Source organism: Pseudopipra pipra, chromosome 9 (genome assembly GCF_036250125.1).
Source record: "Pseudopipra pipra isolate bDixPip1 chromosome 9, bDixPip1.hap1, whole genome shotgun sequence".
Lineage (NCBI taxonomy): Eukaryota > Metazoa > Chordata > Aves > Passeriformes > Pipridae > Pseudopipra > Pseudopipra pipra.
Genome location: NC_087557.1, coordinates 23,467,450 through 23,486,936, shown reverse-complemented (window position 1 = coordinate 23,486,936; position 19,487 = coordinate 23,467,450). Strand labels below are relative to the sequence as shown.

The 19,487-nt window shown below is 37.6% G+C and overlaps 1 protein-coding gene across 7 annotated transcripts in view; it reads right to left on the bottom strand.

Moving 5' to 3' along the window:
- The window catches only part of EPS15 (epidermal growth factor receptor pathway substrate 15), a 68,827-nt gene that overhangs the window by 21,474 nt on the left and 27,866 nt on the right, over nucleotides 1–19,487 (bottom strand). For all 7 annotated transcript variants that reach the window (XM_064665243.1, XM_064665242.1, XM_064665244.1 and 4 more), the window contains 10 exons: nucleotides 15,446–15,535; nucleotides 15,076–15,123; nucleotides 14,014–14,109; nucleotides 13,530–13,595; nucleotides 12,949–13,074; nucleotides 12,515–12,574; nucleotides 11,509–11,709; nucleotides 9,819–9,964; nucleotides 8,774–8,933; nucleotides 5,186–5,271 (listed from right to left, as the gene is read on the bottom strand). In XM_064665243.1, the coding sequence (XP_064521313.1) occupies nucleotides 5,186–5,271; nucleotides 8,774–8,933; nucleotides 9,819–9,964; nucleotides 11,509–11,709; nucleotides 12,515–12,574; nucleotides 12,949–13,074; nucleotides 13,530–13,595; nucleotides 14,014–14,109; nucleotides 15,076–15,123; nucleotides 15,446–15,535 (1,079 nt within the window). The remainder of the gene's footprint in view (nucleotides 1–5,185; nucleotides 5,272–8,773; nucleotides 8,934–9,818; nucleotides 9,965–11,508; nucleotides 11,710–12,514; nucleotides 12,575–12,948; nucleotides 13,075–13,529; nucleotides 13,596–14,013; nucleotides 14,110–15,075; nucleotides 15,124–15,445; nucleotides 15,536–19,487) is intronic.

Sequence of the window (19,487 nt, the reverse complement as noted above, 5' to 3'; positions counted from 1 at the left end):
CTGTATCTCTCTTTAAATACATAGTGAAACATTAAACACAAAAGATGTAAGGGATTTCTGCTTTCCAAATTATTTACAAGACAGAAGCCCACATAAGGGCTCTGCATAAACCCCCCTGTCTTTCCACCAACTGCACTCCAGTGATAAGAATGGCTCAAAAATGGAAGGGGGCGGGAGGGAGAAATCAATGAAATACTGTCTCCAGTGATCTCACTGTTGCTATGGAGCACTTGTCTAATGAAAACTGCTAGGAAAAGTGGGAGGGATTGCATCAGATTCCATCTATTAACCCCTGCAAACACAGCAATGCCTATGCTCACAGCAGCTAGGAAACATTTCCAGCAGGCCAATCGAGCTGATTGATGCCCTTTGCCTGTCAGATTTTAGACCCTTCCCTCGGGAAGCTCAGGGAGAAGCAGGAAGGCTGGCTTGGCTTGCTGGAATCATGACCTGCTCAGAGACTCCACACGTAGTGATCTGCTGTGTCATATCAAGCCTGTCTCTACAGGCATTTATTCAAGTTTAAAAGTGACTACTGACGACAGGGGAATTATCATCAATAAATTCTTGGTAGTCAGACATAACAATAAGAAAGGGAAAAAACCAACATACTCCTCACAAGTGTTACTATTATTAAAAAAATCAAGAGTATCTCTCTCTAGACAGCATATGGAATCTTTTCTCCTTTCACAGATGCAGAAAAACAGTAAGCTCTACAGTTTTAACATTATCTTCTGCACATAGATATTTACTTTCATAAAGATTTTGTTAATAAATTAGCACACACATGAAAAGTTACAATTTGAACAATAAACTTAGCATTTCTAAATCTATCAAATTACATTACTGGTACATATTAAAATTAAGTAAATTCATAGTTTAATAGCAGCAGATTGTTAATCTAAAACTATTTATTTTATTGTTTACTCCTATTTATACAGAAGAAAATATTTCTGTCTCTGAAGTAAAGCAAAGCTGAGGAATTTTTGTTTACTGCTAAGCCATGTACAATGGAAATTAAAAACAATCCAGATGTCAGATCTCAAACGAACATTTGCTCTGACAAATAATTACTGTAAATTATGTTCTGCTATTACTTATCTCACTATCTGATTAAAGAGCAACTTCCTGATTATGCCCAAAGGGAAGGTTTAAATGGAAGAAAAAGGAAAGATGTGGAAAAAGGAACTTTGAAGAACAAGGGTAGTTATTGTTTTGAGTGTGATCCTTCAAGTTTCGTAAATTCCTCACTCTCCATTCCTCAGAACACGGAAATTACAAACAAATCTTCACCTTCTCGATCACAGCTATAGCACACCCTTCTAGCTCAACAAACTAGCATCTGTAGTATAGTTGTACTTAGATATTTAAAGCACTGCAACGCAGGGTTGAAACAAGCTCTGTTGCTTTTGCTTCCATAACCTTCCATGAACAAAGGGTCTCAGTAAAGCACTTCCACAGATCTACATACAAGTCAGGCTGAAAAACACCTTCAAGCCCTCAAACACCCATTAAGCACAGCAGACACACAGACATATTCGTCCTGATTGAAGATAAAAGAGAATAATCGACTAGGAAAATAAATACTTGTTATTTTTCCTGCTTGGGTGTGAAAACTGAGCAAGAAATAGAACTGCAAGCAGGTATGTATGCTTATTATACAGCCTTTCCACGTTACTGTCACTGATGTGCCTAAGAGACTGTCAGAGATGCAGATAACTTTCCTTTTATTTCAATAGAAGCCAGGTACCTAAACCCTTGAAATCTGGACTAAGCAACAGGATACAACACCCACCCACTGGCAGCTTACATGAGCCAAATCAGAGCACAAACAATGAATTGGAAAGAATCAAGTGAAAGAAGTATTGTCAGGCAGAAAAAGAAAAGCTTAGGCAGCAGTCTCAGGCGAAGCAAAACAAGCTGAGTGTATATAGTCTACACATAACACATCCCCTCCTCCCCCCAGTAATGCCTCTTTGTTTCAAAGAAAAGACAACACAGACCTACTTAATTCACTAATTCTTCTGAATGCCTCCATTTCTTTTACAAACTATCTGGTATGCCCCTGTAGGAATGCTCAGCAACTGAAAGAACCAAAAACAAGTCACAAAATTGATTTACTGGATATGACAGATTTCCTGGATCATAAAATCCCTTAACACATCAGCACTTGAAAATAAGCAAAACCAAAAACCAACCCAAAAAGAACTGTGGTCTTGCCAATAAAGTACACTTGTAACCTACAATTCAAGTCAATTATTGAAAGCAATACAATTTCCCTATGGATTTTAATAGTAGTCAGGCCAGAAGAACTTTGTATCAAATACACTAAAAGCAATGACTAATTGATGGTTTCTCCCACGCAGATGCTTCATGATTTACCATCAAATAATCTCAGTAAATCCCTAAGTTTAATACTAATTTGTGAATGGAATAATTTATAAATGGGAGCCAGCACATCACAAATATTTGTCATAGCTGAGAACTGCAGTCCCCCCGTGACAGCAGAGGTATTCAAGCCACTCAACCCTGGCCAGGCCGAATGACGGCCAACACTTAAAATCACCTTAGTTACAAAAGCAAAAAAAAGGTATTTTCCATAATAAGAGACAGATGACTACTCTCAGAGCTGGTAGAGTTATCTATTCTCACAGCTGCCCAATATTTCTTATTTTCACATAAATTTGTAGCTTTGGGAATCCCTAATGTAGCAGTACTTCAGTTTGGCAATGCCAGAAAAAATGCCAAGGGTTTGCCTTGTTTCTTCCACTCTTTGTTCCCTCAAACTTCACAGCTGCAACAGCTCAGTTACTTCCAAACCAGAGGTTAGAAGAAATGAGCGATCCTACATTAAAATTCTTTCATTGCTTGGCTAAGATGTAGATCAGCTTCATGGCCCTTCTGACCTGGTTTATATTCAGGACAATATGAGTGTTGCTATCCAGCACATGTGAAGGAGGGCATCTCTGGTGAGATATCCCAAGTTAAGCTCAACTACTTCACATGCTTAGAGGGCAATGTGGTACTGGTAAAGCTTGAAGAAATCCCACCAGTCTGTGGGCAGTAGATAGTTTTGAATGCATGACTGCAAAGCAGGGTTTGCTGGGGAAGAAAAAGGTTTTATGGCTCTAAAAAGAATATTAAGAACATCTGGTCTAGCCTCCCACAATGCTGATCAAAAAAAGCTTCAAATACCTTTCTAAAAATACAGTGCAACTGAAACAGAATTTAGAAACAGCAGTGCTAACAGGTTCAAAATGATGCGGATCCCACAAGGTCCCTAGGCAAATCATTCCCCCCATCAGAGGGGAATTATCCTCACTAGGAAGTGTTCTGCATTTTATTCTTCATCTGGTTCTCAACCTACACTTCCTGACATTGTACTTATAAAATTAGATTACAAAGCTATTGGCTACCAGAAATCTTGCCCACACAAACTGCCAAGCCACAAAGACATCACCTCTGTATTCTTTGCTCAGTCTCTCCCAAAGCTGTTTTCCACCCATTGTCATTCTTTTGGCCATTTCCTCTCCTGCCTTTTTTTTTTCTGAAGTGCACTTCAAAAATAGATTAAATTTCTGTTACTGGGTCTCAGAAACAGAGCTCTCTTGGATACTTCTCAATGGAATCACAGACTAGAATTCTTATGCGTTAAGTCCAACAGCTGAACAATGTATCTTGTTTAATAATGAACAAAAATAACTTCAGTTTAAATTACATTTTTATAGGACAACTATCAATTCTGAGAGTGTACTTCACCACTTATAACAGAAATGTGGATTACACCAAAGATGAAAAGTCTCCTACATTTACCACACTGTTAATCCTGTTCTGTTCTGAACCTCTAAATCACATAAAAGTAAATTTCCCCTCTCTAAAAATAAATACATATTAATAGTTGCCCCACCATATCTTCAACAATCTAATGTCACTCTAATGTGCCAAATGCTGTCAACATATATTTGCCACTGTAGAAATTAAAGCAATGACTTTTCAAAGGCCATGGTTCCTTCACATCTCACAGCAAGAAAAGAAAAGAAAACAAGTCTGAAACAGCCTGGGTTGCATGTCAGGCTGCAAGCCCACCTACTGAAAACCAACCTCATCTAAAAATTCATGCTAGCCAACAATTTATTTCCCTCTAAGATAGTAACAGCAAATATACACTGTTGTAAATCATATTTCAGGTTAATAAATGTAAGTGTTCAAAACTGTAATTAATATAACCTGAAGAACGAAGGAAGGCAGAGCAGGGAGAAGTGAGGAAGCAGTGGGAGTAATAAGACAGAGAATAAGCAGCTGAAGTGAAAAACATTTATGCATTTAGGAAACAGACTGTGCTTTGACACATTGCCAAATTAAATCATTCCTGCAAGCGACATGAATTAGAGAGGCAGATTTCATCATGACAAAGCACCCTCACTTAAAAAATAGGAGAGTTTACTGTTCTTAATAGAATTTCAGTAGATTTACGATAGTAACAAAAAAAACGCTGAAGAAAAATACCTGCTATGTCTGAAGAGTATGACGAAGACTACAGAAAATATATGGATTTGATTTTCTTAGTCACTTAGTCATCTTAATTACCTTTGAAATAATCAATGGAACCCAAGGGTCTGAAGACATCAAAACAATTTTTCTCAGCGCTACAGTTTATTTTACTAAACAGCAGACAAACACCTCCATCTTTACCACCATCAAGACCTTAGCAGAGGTCCATACACAAAGTCATCTTCCCAATTCCCACCCTGCATACTTCATTTTTTCCATCTCATTTCCTTACAGCCATTAGAAAAAAAGTCCTTAGAATCCCTTCTACAAATCAAAGACAACTAATACCAACTTGTATCACAGTTCCAGCATCCTAAAGATCTGCTCCATTCACATCTGCCAATTAAGAGGAACAACAGAGAATATTTCCACCTCAGGATGCTGAGATAGGCAGCTCTCTGAAACACGCCCTGAGGGCATGAGGGACAGACCCTTCACAGTCTTGCTGTCACTAAGTGCACTCATGTGAGTGAACATAGAAGTGTTAAACAGTACTACAGACATGCTGACCATTTATTTCAGCAAAGTAGACTATTACCACCTGCTTTTCTCTCATGCATTGAATTGGTTTTTAAAAAACAGTAAATAGCACAACTGAATCTACGGCAGCTATGACTATTCCTCCTCTACATACCTCTGCAGGTCCACAATTTCATTGTTCAATGTATCAAGTTCTTTAATTGCAGAAAAATCTGCTACAGAATTCGGTCCTTGAGTATTCTGAAAGATAAAAAAATAAATACTGTAAGTCTATAGCTTATACTGTCCAACAAGTATATTCACTTTACTTTTACGGCAACATGAGCTATCCTCTTGTAACAACTGTTGGTAGTGTTGTATTTCAAACACTCAGTCTCAGAACACCCCAAACAGTACAGATGCTACATTAACAGAACACAACATACAGCCAAAGCACACAGAGATTTCAATGAGTTTGTCTCCTGCAAACCCTTGAAGACACCTTGCACAAAAGCACAGGACGACTTGTCATACAAAACCCCATACAATCTAGTTCTAAAATGAGATTGATCTTACAGTTAATGTTTAGCTGGCTTCCTAGCATTCATTTCAGAGAGGTTTATTTACTACTTTTATATTTCTATTTCTTCATCTCAGTGACCCTCATGCTGCAGAGCACAGTTCAGCATGAACCTCCAAAGTACTGAATGAAACTTCGACAATACAAAGTCATAGATAAGTTACACCCATGAGTTTCCATTTACTTAATGTCTTTATAACACAATGACTGTAATACAAATTATGTTTCAAAAAAGTACACGTAAATGGCTAGAGAACAAAAGCTGAAGACACAAATTAGCAAATGCTGAAATTGTTCTACTGTGCCTTATCACAACATGAACATGTTCAGAAAGTCAGTCACTGTAACTACCTTCAATAAATACATTAGTTCCTTCAAGTCCTGAATAAAGTCTTCCAAGTCAAACACAAAAATCAGAGGAAAAATATACACATATAATTAAAAAAGGCAAGCGATACTCTCAAAATAACACAAAAGTTTTTAAATGCTGAAGTTCCTCTGCAGATAAATCAAGGTGCTATTAACTCTGTGTTTATTCAAGCTTATAGTCTGAGAAAAAAATAAAATAACAAGAGCCAAGAAAAGACCTAAACAGTAAATCTGAGCACACAGTGGCTCGTAATATTATTCAGCAAAACTATAGATTATTCATGCATATTTTACTAGAACAAATGGTATGAACTGTGAATAAAATAAAAAAACCCTCCAAATATACAGCTATTCTTGAATTGGTTAGTGTACAGCTTCTCAGATGGGCAAACTAGCTATGAGGTGATCCTGTTCTAAAAGAATTACACTGGAGTTTTGCAGCGTTGCTCATGGCACTCCAATAAAAGTTTTTACTTCTAGGACAGGGGCAAAAGGAAGACGTGGAACAATTGGCTACAAGTACAATTTTCTTCCATGCCTCCTTCTCTCACCAGTCAAAATAAATCCTGCACAATGACACCAGCATCAAATTTGAACAAAACGTAGTTCAACCTTATTTTCAATCATTCAGGAGAACAGGTGTAGAGGAGAACATAAAAGCCAGCATTTTAGCTTCAATATAGAAGTTAACAAAGACAGAAGTTAGAACTATATGCTACTATTTACTACACTGCAAACATGCATGCAACAACACTTTGAGTTTTTAACTCAAAATGGTAATAACAGTAAGTTCTTGACAAAATTCTTTGAGAGGACCTTGCATGGAAGCTTAAATTTTATGGCTTGTAATGCAAGTGGTGATTACAAACAGTTCTAGGTAAAGAAACACAGGAACAAGTGTTAAACTGCTGCTGTATCCCATCCATGGGATCTGCATTCAGGCCTCGAAACGGAAATAAAAGTTACACTACTGTGGTAATAAAATTCTGTAAGGGAATCAAACATTAGGTAACAGCAGCATGCATATGTATGCAATTTAAACACCTATCAAGGATCACAAGTTAACTTTCCCTACTTCAAAACCACATTTTACATACTGATATTTCTGCTACCACCTTTATATTGGTCAATTCAGAAGACAAAGCCCAAATTGGTTTTTTTGGGGTTTTTTTACAATGTCAGCCACACCACGTTAAGAAAACCAGCACAACGCCTATCTCTGCCTACTGCTCTTGTAATCTGAGTTCAAATCTTGAGCAATAATCTTGGGCAAAAAAGTTCTTTCATATCAACAAGACAGCACCTCTTTTGAAAAAGCTCAAGACGAGCTGAAGGTTCAGCTCAATTTAGTAAAAGAAATTCTTGTTGAGGCTTTACAAAGCTAACTTAAAGCTAACTTACCTTCTTTCACAACAGTCTTATCATTTATGTGAGTAATGAAAAGAAAAATCACATTGATGTCTTTGAGAGTGTTTTAAAATCAGTTTACACAGAATAGCAGTAAGCAACACTGATCTCATCTAATGTGTTTTCTAATCACTAAATTTTCTGCAATATCACCAGTAAAACCAGGGTTATTAGTCCTACTGATAACTGCCAGGAGGCTACTGCTCTGTCACCACCTCCCCAGCAATGTCACAGGTGTAAGACACAGCATTTTCTCTTTCCAGCTTAAGCAGCACATGCTGCCAACAGGAACAGCCACAGAGGTCTGGGTTCAAGGAAGAACCTCAGGGTTCTTCCAGATGAACAACACTGGAAATCACCGATAACTTGAGATTGGAACACACTGTGACACTTCAGAGAAGTGTTGTGATATTTCAGTGACTATGAAGAGTCTTAGAAGGATGTTCATTATTCAATCAACAGACAGTAAATATTAGAAAAGCAAAGATTCTCTAACCTTGAGAAAGCAGAGTTAACAAACTGACAGAATAATAAGGATGAAAAGCAGAGTGGTGCAGAATGGAAAAAACAGTCCAAACTAGAAAAGAGACATAGAAAGGAAAGCAAACATACAAAAAAGATTAGTAGAGTTGCAAATAAAGCAAATTACTTTTTAAAAACAGAATGTAAAAACAAATTAGATACCAGTTACAGAAACTCAAAAGTAGCACCAAATTTTGAGTTTCGTTTTTTCAGGTGTGAATTTTTCATTCTGTTTAAGAAAGTTGTAGAATTGGATCAATGTTTTGCACAACCAAGAAAAGGTAACTCACATCAGACTTCATGATGTGTAAGTCACATCAGAATTTGTGATGACCACTACTATTCCAGTAACTACAACTCGAACTGCTCAGGTACATTCTACTGCTGGATTAAGATAGATGGCAACCTATGACTATGAAGGCACCTAAACCACCTGTGAAGTATGAAGTGGAGGAGCATTTACTTCTAAAACTTTAAATACATAATTCTAAACTTTCAGTTCACATTGTTTCCAAAGGTATTAAAAAAGATCAACGTTAAAAAAGGTAACTGAACACATTAGGAGAAAAACAGTGAACTTGTGCATGTCAGATGCAAACTAAAATTTCTTTAAATAGGCAGCAGCAGGATTACTCTTTCAAAAGAGAAAATAATGCTTTCTCAACATAAGATCTCTGCTTGGTTGGCAGGCATAATAAATGACAGCTTCGTTTTGAAACATGGATGGAAGTTTTTTTGTCAATTCTTTGCACCTAAAACCTCTTTTCTTCTCCATATTATGATAAATTTAAAGGTATGTCAGTACTTGAGGTGCTTCTTGTATAGCCTTTGAAATTACCATTATTTGTTTGAGATTTATACCAAAAATGCCAAACACATCCTTACCTTCTGTAAAATGACACCCCTGTCTGAAGGTGGAATCATCTCTGGAGTCAGAGCCTGAGGTGGATCAATGCCCTTTGTTAACTTCTGATTAATTAAATAGAAAGCCAAAGCAAACTGTTCCTTTGAAAGCTTTCCGCAGTCCTTGGTGTCACAGAGAGCCCTGCACAGAGATGCACACAAAATAAATCAAATCCTCATTTCTGCAAGTATAGCCCTGCTTATTGTACTTGCTGTCATTTAAAAATGTGAAACTTGCAAGTCTACATCTCCTCTTCTAAAAGAAAACAATACAGATGTAAGGCATGGTACCAAACAGGAAACATCACTCAAGCACACACAACCACCTTCTGTTTTCATGCTGAGGCCCACAGCTCTGGCCTGGTGAAAGGCAGAATCAGGGCTGTAGGTCACTAACAATACCTGAGTATTTAAGGTCCTCCTAAATTAAAGAACTTTCCACAGGCAACACAAGGTTATCTAAATTTTCCTACACTAGAGGATATGTTAGCCACACCTTGGGGAAAAAACAAAGGTTGTTCCTATCAGAGTGACCTGCAATAGCTCATAGCAGGGAAAGAATTAAAAAAGGAGTGAGTGTAATGAATGCATTGTTGTAATGAATGTAATGCTGTAATGAAGGTACAGCTGTAAGGAAAGACAAGTAAGTGGTAGAGTGAGATGGGACATAAATCTTGCATGCTACGAATTTTATACAGATGATTCCTTTTACCAGTATATGGGTAGTATCAGTGATTAGAGACACAGCACCACTTTGATTCTTAAATACATGGGGTAGCTGAAGTGCAAAAATCTGTTTGTAAAAATCTGTGTTCAGGCACTTTACCTCCTCCCTTAAGATATGGTGCATAGCATAAATCTGTTTTCCCCCCATTTCTGTCCAAAAGCAGAAGCAATAAGTTACCACTGATTATACAAAGGCCATGCTATTATATACAAAAAGTAACTTTCCCTTTCCAAAAAAGTCACCATAACAAGAAGAGAGAACCATGCCATGATCTAAACAGCTGTCATGGAAAAAACCTACCAGATATGTGCAAGGAGAGCAGAAGGCAGTCCTGTCTTCAAGAATAGTTCTCTGGCTTCCACACCTGACACAAATCCATCCATGTCCTTGTCAGTTTTCACAAAGATCTCATCGTACTTAATTTTGTCTGCAGGCGACACAACCCACTGAAGGGGGGTGAGGATGAAAGGGGAAAAAAAACCAAAACCACAATACTAAGACAGAGGCAGTTCTGTTTTCAGAGTTACATAATTCAAGAACTACAGAACAGATTTAAAAAGTGATATAGGTGCCTAGTTCATAACCAGTTTTATCCTCCAAAATAGAGACATGTAGAGACCCACAAGCACCTCCAGAAGCAAAGCATTTACACCAGTGAAGCACCAAGGCTGGCTGGAACTGCTCTGCCTCCTTGCCTATGCAATAAAAGCATTCCCTGGAGCCCTGATCTCCTCCCAGCATGGGGCTGAGCCCTCATCACTGTGCTCAGTCACAGTCCTGCTGACTGCCTGGCTCTATCAATCTTGTCCCCTTTACACAGCTGGAGAGCTTTAGCTGGAGAGAATGGAGAGATGCTCAAGCCCAGACTGTTAATAGCTGGTGCATTCTAATTGTAGAATTTACCTCTGAACAAGGTAAAGATGGGAATTAGAGCCATTTCTGTTACTTGAGCAATTTTCACAATACTCAACTAGTATAAAAATGTTTTTTTGGTGAAAACAGCTTCAAGTGCATGTATGAATGCTAATTAATTTCAGCACACATGGACACTTAGCAGATGACTCCCAAATGGAGCTGTGCACAAAACACACTGAAACGCCCCCAGAATGGCACTGCTTTGTAGTACACACAGCAAGACTTACCATCAGTCAAGTAGATTGCCAGATTAAAACCTTGGCATCTCTAGAATTAAGGTGCCAGTTTCCTATTGATTACTCAAATATGGGTACCCAAATGTTCATCAAGCAGCATCTGATGCATTAAATACTACAGCTCTTACCTTAGATCCCCTTACTACTTTTTTTCTTAGTTTGAATATAACAAGTTATAATCTTGTTGGACTGACAAAATTATAATCTTCTTGGAAAGTCATTTCCCAAATTCTGGAGTCTAAAATCACGAGAAGTAAATAAGATGCCTGGGGGGGCGGGAGGCATCAGGCTTCTTAATAATCATGTTCAGAACAAATATTAAATCTCCTGTGTATAGGTGGATATGCTGGACCTTTGGTTTCTTTTTCCCATTGCTTGTGCTTATCTATTCCATTTTCATTCATGTCTTCTCCAAATTGCACACATGCACACACTCAACTGCACATACATGTCTGCCACAATTTGTTTTAAGAACTTGTCCATATTCAAATCAGTGTTCAGCCACAAGACTTTTGCTCTGCAGATGTGCACCTGGGCTACTATTTTTTTTGAGCCTGATGCCTTGAAATAATTTATTTTAAAATTACCTTCAAAATCTGTACTAAATAATATTCTTTTATCCAACCGTTTATATCTGAAGACATCTAGGAAAAGCTGAACAAGATAAATCTCACATCTCTCCATCTGGTCTTCCCAACAGCCTCCTAAAATTCTTCAACCAGTGTAAGAAGCAAACGAAAAATCTGTAGCAAGACTCTTTATACAGGCAGCCTCCAAAGAGCAGAAATCTTAAATTAAGAACAGAAATCTTTTAACCATCAATAACTTCAGAACTATACCTGTGTTAATGGTGTTTTGGCAGCTAAAATGCCTACAGGTGGCAAGGACTGATGAGACTCTTTGGTGGATGTTGAAGATGGAATTAATGGCATTGCTCCTGGAACACTAAGAGGTTTTCTCTTGGATGGTGGCACCAAAGCTGCAGGCAAGGACATTGGCACTGGTTCCTTCTCCAAAGCACAGTACACCAAAAACATGGCCTGAACAAGAAAACAAGGTGTGTGGATGTAAATATATAAGAATTAAATCTATCTATCTATCTATCTAGATTAAAGAATTAGTTAACAAATATCTTTGTATAATTTTTTCATTATGTTTCTCCTTTACAAGCCCCTCAACTAAACAGCAGCTTATTGCATTCTGACTGTGTCTCAGTACTACTTTTGTTTCAGGTTCACTCCTTAGCAAATGAAGTTCAGTATTTTTTAGAACATTAAAATGATTCTCCTAAATATTATCAGGCTTGTACCATGACTTGTGGAATTTTATTTGAGAGAAGACTTCAAGTACTCAATATTAATGTACCACCATTTTCCCAGGAATTGCTCCACTTAGCATCTATTCTTTTGTTGTGGTCATCTCTTATTTATCACTTCTTATTTCATCGGTCCTGGCATAAATAGTGTTAAAATTCTAACCTGCTAAGAACTTCTGAAGAATTTATATATAATTTCTTCACAAAATTTTTCCTCAAGGGTACCTTGAGGCACTCAAGTTCTATAAATACTGAAGGTTAAGGTAAAACTTCCTCAGTGAAAAACACTCAGTGTCTCATGGGACAGCAGATCTCAGGTGTAAGTTTTTAATGGCTCATTTAACCCTCAAAGTGCTGTGCACTGAGAGACATTCAACAAACTGATAGAAACATTAAACAGTACTAGAACTTGATTAAGGTCTCCAAATAAAGATAATAAATGAACCACACTGTCAAAAATTAATACACAAGGCATCTATTTTAAACTCTGCCATCAGTATTTCAGAACCCCAGGAGGCAGAGGTACTTACAACTGCAAACTCATCTCTGTCCAACATTCCATCACGGTCAATGTCACTCAATTCCCACACCTGCCAAAAAAAAAGCAGAATGTAGGGATGCTTGCCTGAACTGCAGCATCTTCCTATTTAAAACCTCATTAAAAACAAACGTGAGAACAGCCTCCCTCCACCATATCCCAAGTTCTGTTGAGATTAACAGCAGGAGTTTTCAGTGAGCAACCTACACTGTAGTAAGAGGTGATCTATCCAAATATCAAAGGAAATTTTATTTAATTTTTCAGTTTAACAGTTGCACATGTGTGGCCATTCCATAAGATGGCATTAAATAGTTTAATAGTTCATTTAATAGACTCATTACTACAAACCTTCAATTTGAAAAACAGCTATTGCTGAGTGCAGCACAGGCATTATTTGTGAATTAACAATTAAGAAGATATTCTTACTCGTCCTAAGATATCCACTGGCAGTTTTGAGTTAAGGAGTACAGGTTTCACCTTATCCCCTGACAACAGTCCATTCACTGGATTTAGGCTGTCAAAAATAGCATCATACTTGGCTTTGTCTTCTGGCTGCAGGGGCAGAAGAAAAATATTACTTATGCAAACAGTCACACTCGTAGCCTAAGAAGCAGTAGTTCTTTCACAAGTACTTTTTTCTTTTTTAATAAACACACACTGCAGTTCCTGATGCTTATAAGAAAATATGAAAAAGATATTATTTTAAAATCAGCTAGAGACTCATCCAAAACCCACTGAGATTTCTCCTTCAATTATTTTCATGGCTTCAGGTCACTATTCCTTTTTTTTTTCCCCTTTATTTCAAGTTTCTAAACATGAAGAGATTTCCCAAGGGTTAAGTGTTCTTATCAAATTAGGTCTTGTAGCCCAATTACAGATTTGACATGAATGGTAACTATCATACTTTATAAACTGTAACTACCAGTAGCATTAAATTTTTCTCAGAAAGACATGTTTTCTTGCAAACCAGATAAGAGTTCTTGGTAACAGTCTGATATTCAGTTTACCTTAACAGCCCATGGTAGATCACTTGATGCTGTTCCACTGAGCAGCAAAGGACTACTGGTATCAGTCTAAGGAAAAACAGGGCAGGGAAAAAACCCACATTAAAAGAGACATGATTCTGAACTTGCAAAACCACTCCCTTATTTGACAAGGCGCTTCTCAAAGCCAGAACTGCATTTTAGTCACTCATACCAAAATTTAGAGTAAAAAATTTAAAATGTTTCTTCCGTTAAGAACAACACCAATAGAACAAATACCATATATTTATTTTTTCTTTCAAATTACACATAATTTTATATTAAAATCCCCACCAGAACATGTAGCATCTTATTCCACATGGCTTAATTTTCCCCTGTTGTAGGGCCCCATTGCTCTGCAACTTCACCCTCTGAAGTGTTTGGTATTTATACCAAACCTTCCTAATTGTTCACTTAAAAGCAGTTCTTACTAATGAGTTCATATGTTCAATTAAAAGAGAAATCTTACAAATCTTGGTGGAGGAACAGGCAAGTTAAGACTATTCAGGGAAACATCCAATCCATTCTGTGCACACGCTACAAGTCGCAAAGCCACAAAAAATTCCTAAAGATAAAAAATGAAATTTGGAAGGATTTATAATATGAAAATACTAAAATTTCAGAAGAGTTAAGAGCTTTCTAGTATTGCTATATACACAAAGGGTTGCAAATGGCTCCAAAGGGGGTCAGAAAGTGAAAGAAAGCAACAGGCAGCAACTGTGGGATTCTTCCATTGAGGTAAAGTTTGTAATTAATTTTCCAAGCATTTGGTAACTTCCAGTCCAGTGCAGTCAGTTCTCAGCACTCAGTTCTTCTATGACAGAACAGTGCAAATTTGAAGTGTAATTACAGCTGTTTATCTTTGAGGAACTGAGCTGATCCCAAAGACAGTTGATGGAAGGGGAGGAAAACAGAAAAAAGAAGTCCCCAAAAACCCAAAATTGTCTGGCAGACATTACAACCTTCTCCTTTTGCCACCATGGGATGAAGCAGTTCCCTCTCCACAGACTGTTCTTTAAATCAAAGAGCAATACACAATAGAGCTTGTCTGTAGCACCACTGATATGTAAAGTCTGCCTCCACACTGCTCATTGCCACAACTTGGGCAGGACAGCTCCAAACAGAATGTACTAATGTAAAGTCCACCAAAATTAGATAAATAAGAATTTTTGGAGATTTTACTAGAATTTTAATTTCTGCATTGTTTCCCCCAAGATTAAAAGGAAAAAGTCACCTTCTTAGTAAATACAGTACATTAAATTACTGAATTACTTCTCAGCATATTGTACTGCACAGCTACACAGTAGCCCATTTTATGACCTGAAGAGAAGCTGATGAGGCAGCTGAAGGCTATTTCATTTATTGTAGTTTTTACTCAGGTGGGAATTACATAGCTAATTCCAATTATAAAAATCTGGGTGGAAAATCAGTTAGAAAAACTGCTTGCCTGAACCAGAAATCTTAACTTTTGTCTTGTATTATGGGTTTCTAATGGTCAGAGTAACCTAATACATCACAGAAATAATCATACCTGTTTGTTCAGGATACCTTTGCCATCAGTATCAGCTAAGTCCCAAATCTAAAACACAAAAATAATAGAGACAAAGTGTTCACAGCACTGAGAGGAAGCTGGCAAGTTCTCACTCTATTTAACAGTGCATTCTTGGAGGAAAGTTCATGTCTTAACTTTCATGATAGCACTTACTTGTGATGACAAATTTAAATATTGTTTTAATTTCCACCACAAGCTACAAATATAGTAGAATAAGCAAGGGCACTGAAGTTGGAAACTATTGGATTGAACAACATTAGGGAAGATCACGTACCACTAAATATTTTAATTTACACAGGATACTAACTGAAGCAAGAGACAGGATAATTAAATAATTGTCATTAAATACCTTTCCAAGTACCAAATCTGTCAATCCAGACTTTTTCAAGAAAACAGCTGCATCAGAAGCTAACACTCTTCCAGCATTAGCAGAATCAACCTGGGGAAGGAAAACACCTTACATGAAAAACTCGCTTTTGAATTGATGTCTTTACACAGGCTCTCAAAAAGCTAGCAAAGAAGAATGCTCAAGTTAACACAGTCACTTTGAGAACAATCTTCAGGCTTTTTGTCAAAAGCAAAACTACCTTTCATTAAAAATCAGGTTACATTGCAATTAAGACATTTTGAACTAGCTGCTCCAGATTCAACATTTATAGGCAGACTTTGGAAGTTGGTATCTTAAACGCTGCCAAATTTAACATATATTATGCATATGTACCTAAGCATCTTTCACCCGTGTTTCACAATGGTCCAGAAAAACACACTTTATCCTAAGACTCAGGGAGATAAAAATTTTGCTGGATGACTGAGTTTGGGGCAGAAGCAAGGAAGGTAACCCAAGGTAACCCAAGTCTCAAGCCAACACCCCAACACAAGCACAAATCTCACAGGTTGTCAGTGAAGCCTTAGATTAATTCCACTTAAAAACTGATAAAAACACACCAATACATATGCAAGCAATCAAGTGTTCACTGCTCTAAGCTTCTAACCATCGTTTATGTCTGAATTTCAAGGTCTCCAGTAGTAAGTTTAAAGGACAAAGCCCAAGAATTTCTCAAGCAGATAGGGAAGGTTGTTCATAATTAGGCCATCACCTGAATTACCTAATTAGCCCTCCGTAATCACAGGTTTCTCTTCTTGATTCCTGCAAAAAATTTGACTTGTAAGGACAGAAATGTCCCAGAGTTTGATTACATTTCATTGTTCAGCTCTGCATTCATTACTGTTACAGTCTGGAAAAGAAAGCTCTGCTGAAGATCCCTTTACCACCCCACCAGAGGGAAATACTCCCTATTGGTGACAGTTTAGGCAGACCAACCAGCATGCATTTCTCCCTGCATCAACAGGGAGATCATTAAAATACATAGCTATTACCCAAAAACTTTTCAAGTGGAAAAAGCAAGCAGAAAAACCTGCATCCCCTACATGGTGATGTAAGGACAAGGGAAATAGAGGAAAAGCTCCAAGTCTTTGAGAGTCTAAAGCAAAAGGATGCTTAAAAAGGGCACAGTATGGAGAATAGGACTCAAGGGTATCTTCAGTCAATTCAAACTGTCGCCCTTAATACATCACACAGGTAGGTTGAAGATGATGCTGCACTGCACCACTTACAGTCTCACAGCTTTGTGTTTAAACAAAGACTATATTCAATATTGTGTTTGGAACGTCAGACCAACTGCCCGAGTTCACAGGTGCAGCACTCACAAGGTGCTCAGAGCAAACAGCTTCCAAAGAGGGGATTAGAACTGGCTGGTGAAAGCCTGGAGAAGTTATCATTTGGAAAGAATGCTGCAGCAAATCAAAGTTGTCTGTAGACACTTCTGAAAGGGAATAAAACACTCAGAAACCAATCCCAAAAGTGTCATTCAATACAAAAGTGAAAACACCTTTTGTTTTCAACATAAGTAGTATGATTGTAATTAGGAGAGGTTTTTTCCTGTAAGTGAGGATTCCCTGATAGGGGCAATAAAATTACAAGCACTACAGCCTTGTAGTTAGGCTGCTTCTCAGATTTTTAAAATATCCAATTCAGTCAGTATGGGAGAGCTGTTCACCTTATAGGCAAAAACCTGCCACGACACTGCATGAAATCCCCCTTTTCAGTGGAGTCAACCTTGCACGTAAGCACAGTAATCTTGGCATCCACTCAGAAAACCTCCAGCCCAAGACTTCTCTTTCAGGAAAGTCACAAAACACCACAGTATCAGCTGTGTTTACTTTTTATTTCCCTACGTCCAACCCAGAGGAAGGTGACTTTAAGGGATTTAAGCAGGCTTCTGATTTAACCCAGTACAGACATAGTTGCTTTTTGTATCTAAATTTCAGTAACTATTTTTTTTAAAGGGCTGATTTCAATTTCTTTACAAACTACTGAGTCTTGAATGTTGGGATGGGGGTACTTATGTTTGAATATTACACTGAGAAGATTGCTGGTGTTTGTCAGTTATAGACCAACTTGGCAGTTTTTTCCCTGATATGCAAAACTTAGTTTTCAAATCTGTATCATTAAACAACTTCCTTGTTGCACCCTGTCTTTTGTAGGGCCAGAAATCATTAAAAGTCACAGACAAACACCTGATGTCATTAGGTCACAAGGTTACAGTGAGCAGTACTTCAGGTCAGGATTCATCAAGAATTCAGCAGCAGCTCAGGCACACAGCTTTCCTGCCACAATGCATCATGTGGTTAAGTAACTTCCTAGTGCTTTCTGACCTGTATTTAAATTTATCCTTTAACCTCACACTGTTTTGGGAGTCAGTCTAGAAAAGGTTGAAGAGAAAAATAATTATTTGAAAGAAAAGTGTCCCTATTGAAAGGCTGAGATTTCCAACCTCATTCTAAATACAAAGGCCAGGATTTGCACCCATTGCACAACACATTGTGCCAGATGAATTACTTTAAGCTGGAAGTGTACTCAGCATCAGAGCTATTTCAGGTGAGAAATTTATTCTCACATTGCATGGAATGCTCTGAAGTACTTCTGGTATATACTGAAGAATAAACCCACTCTACCAGCACCATGGGACAGAGTGAGAAATGTCTTTCTAACATTTCTGTTCTGAAAGCTGACATCTCCTTATCTGAGGAAGGAAAGGCAAAAGTTCTTTAGTGCAACTGAAAGTCTTCAGACACAGTAGATTTGAAGCTACTCTTTAGGATAAATGCAGAAAAGAGTTCAGCTGAGCAAGTGAGAAAATTAATCCTCTGGAAAACAAATCCATTGGCACAACTTCACTAAGAGTAACATCATGTTTAAGGAATCCCCATTCCTGTACACTGCTGAGGCTGCTGGACAACAAACAGCACTCCAGTTTCACCAGGCTGTCTATTCCAACAAATGGAAGATGCTAAGTGATTTAGGAACCAGTGTCACATTTGAGCTTCAATTCAGTTTCTTTATCCAATGTTTTGCTTCACATTTCAGTGGTTAAACAACTGCAGTCAGGAGGAGGAGACAGACAGGCACATGGCAAAGGTGGTGCATGACAGTGAGAGTCAGAAGTACTAGGAAACCTAAAGTGCAAACCAGTTAGTTCCTTGCCTTTTCTTGTGCCCTTACAATGATCATCTTATAATGATATGGGATTCTCCTAAGGCTTTTAATCCAATGCCTAGAGATAAACACACAGTGGATTTGTCCATCAGACTGAAGGAAAACTTTGTGAGGGTGATACAATCTCCTTCAGCCACCAGGAGCCACCTGAACTTAGAGTGAGGTAAACTCTCTCCCCTTGTTTAGTAATGTCAAATCTGCTACTCTCCTGTAGTGGAGAAAAACTCTTATTAAAGTACAATGGAAAGCTCAAACTTTTCAGGCATCATAGCCTTTAACTGCTGTTTTATGAACTTGGTAATGGGACTAATCCTCTAAACACAATCCAAAAATAGAGCATGGATAGAAATCACGGTCTTGTCTCTTCCCCAACAGATAAGCTTACATTCTGATGTTGACACCCAAGGGAAGGTCCTAAATAAAGAGGTCATACACACTATATCCTGCCTTAGGACAAACAGACAGGAACACTACCAGTTGCACAAGTCAAAAACCCCTTCCTATAAGGTTGTTTTTTTACAGGTTTCATTGATTATTCATTAGATCAATTAAAAAAAACCACACCTATTTTGAATTGTTTCATCCAGTCATGTAGTTTACATTTCCTTGAAATTTTTTATATCATATTTGTACAATAAAGCACATTACACACATGATAAAAAATATTGCTATTACAAAGTGGGTGAAACAGCTGGGGGTTTTTTTAATGTTTTTATAGGAATTAAGACACCTTAGTATTGCTGGGCCAAAATATAAAAGACAGGTGATAAATACAAATTATATTATATTTTATTTCTGTATATTTTTATTTTTCCATTGTAAAGCCAAAATATTT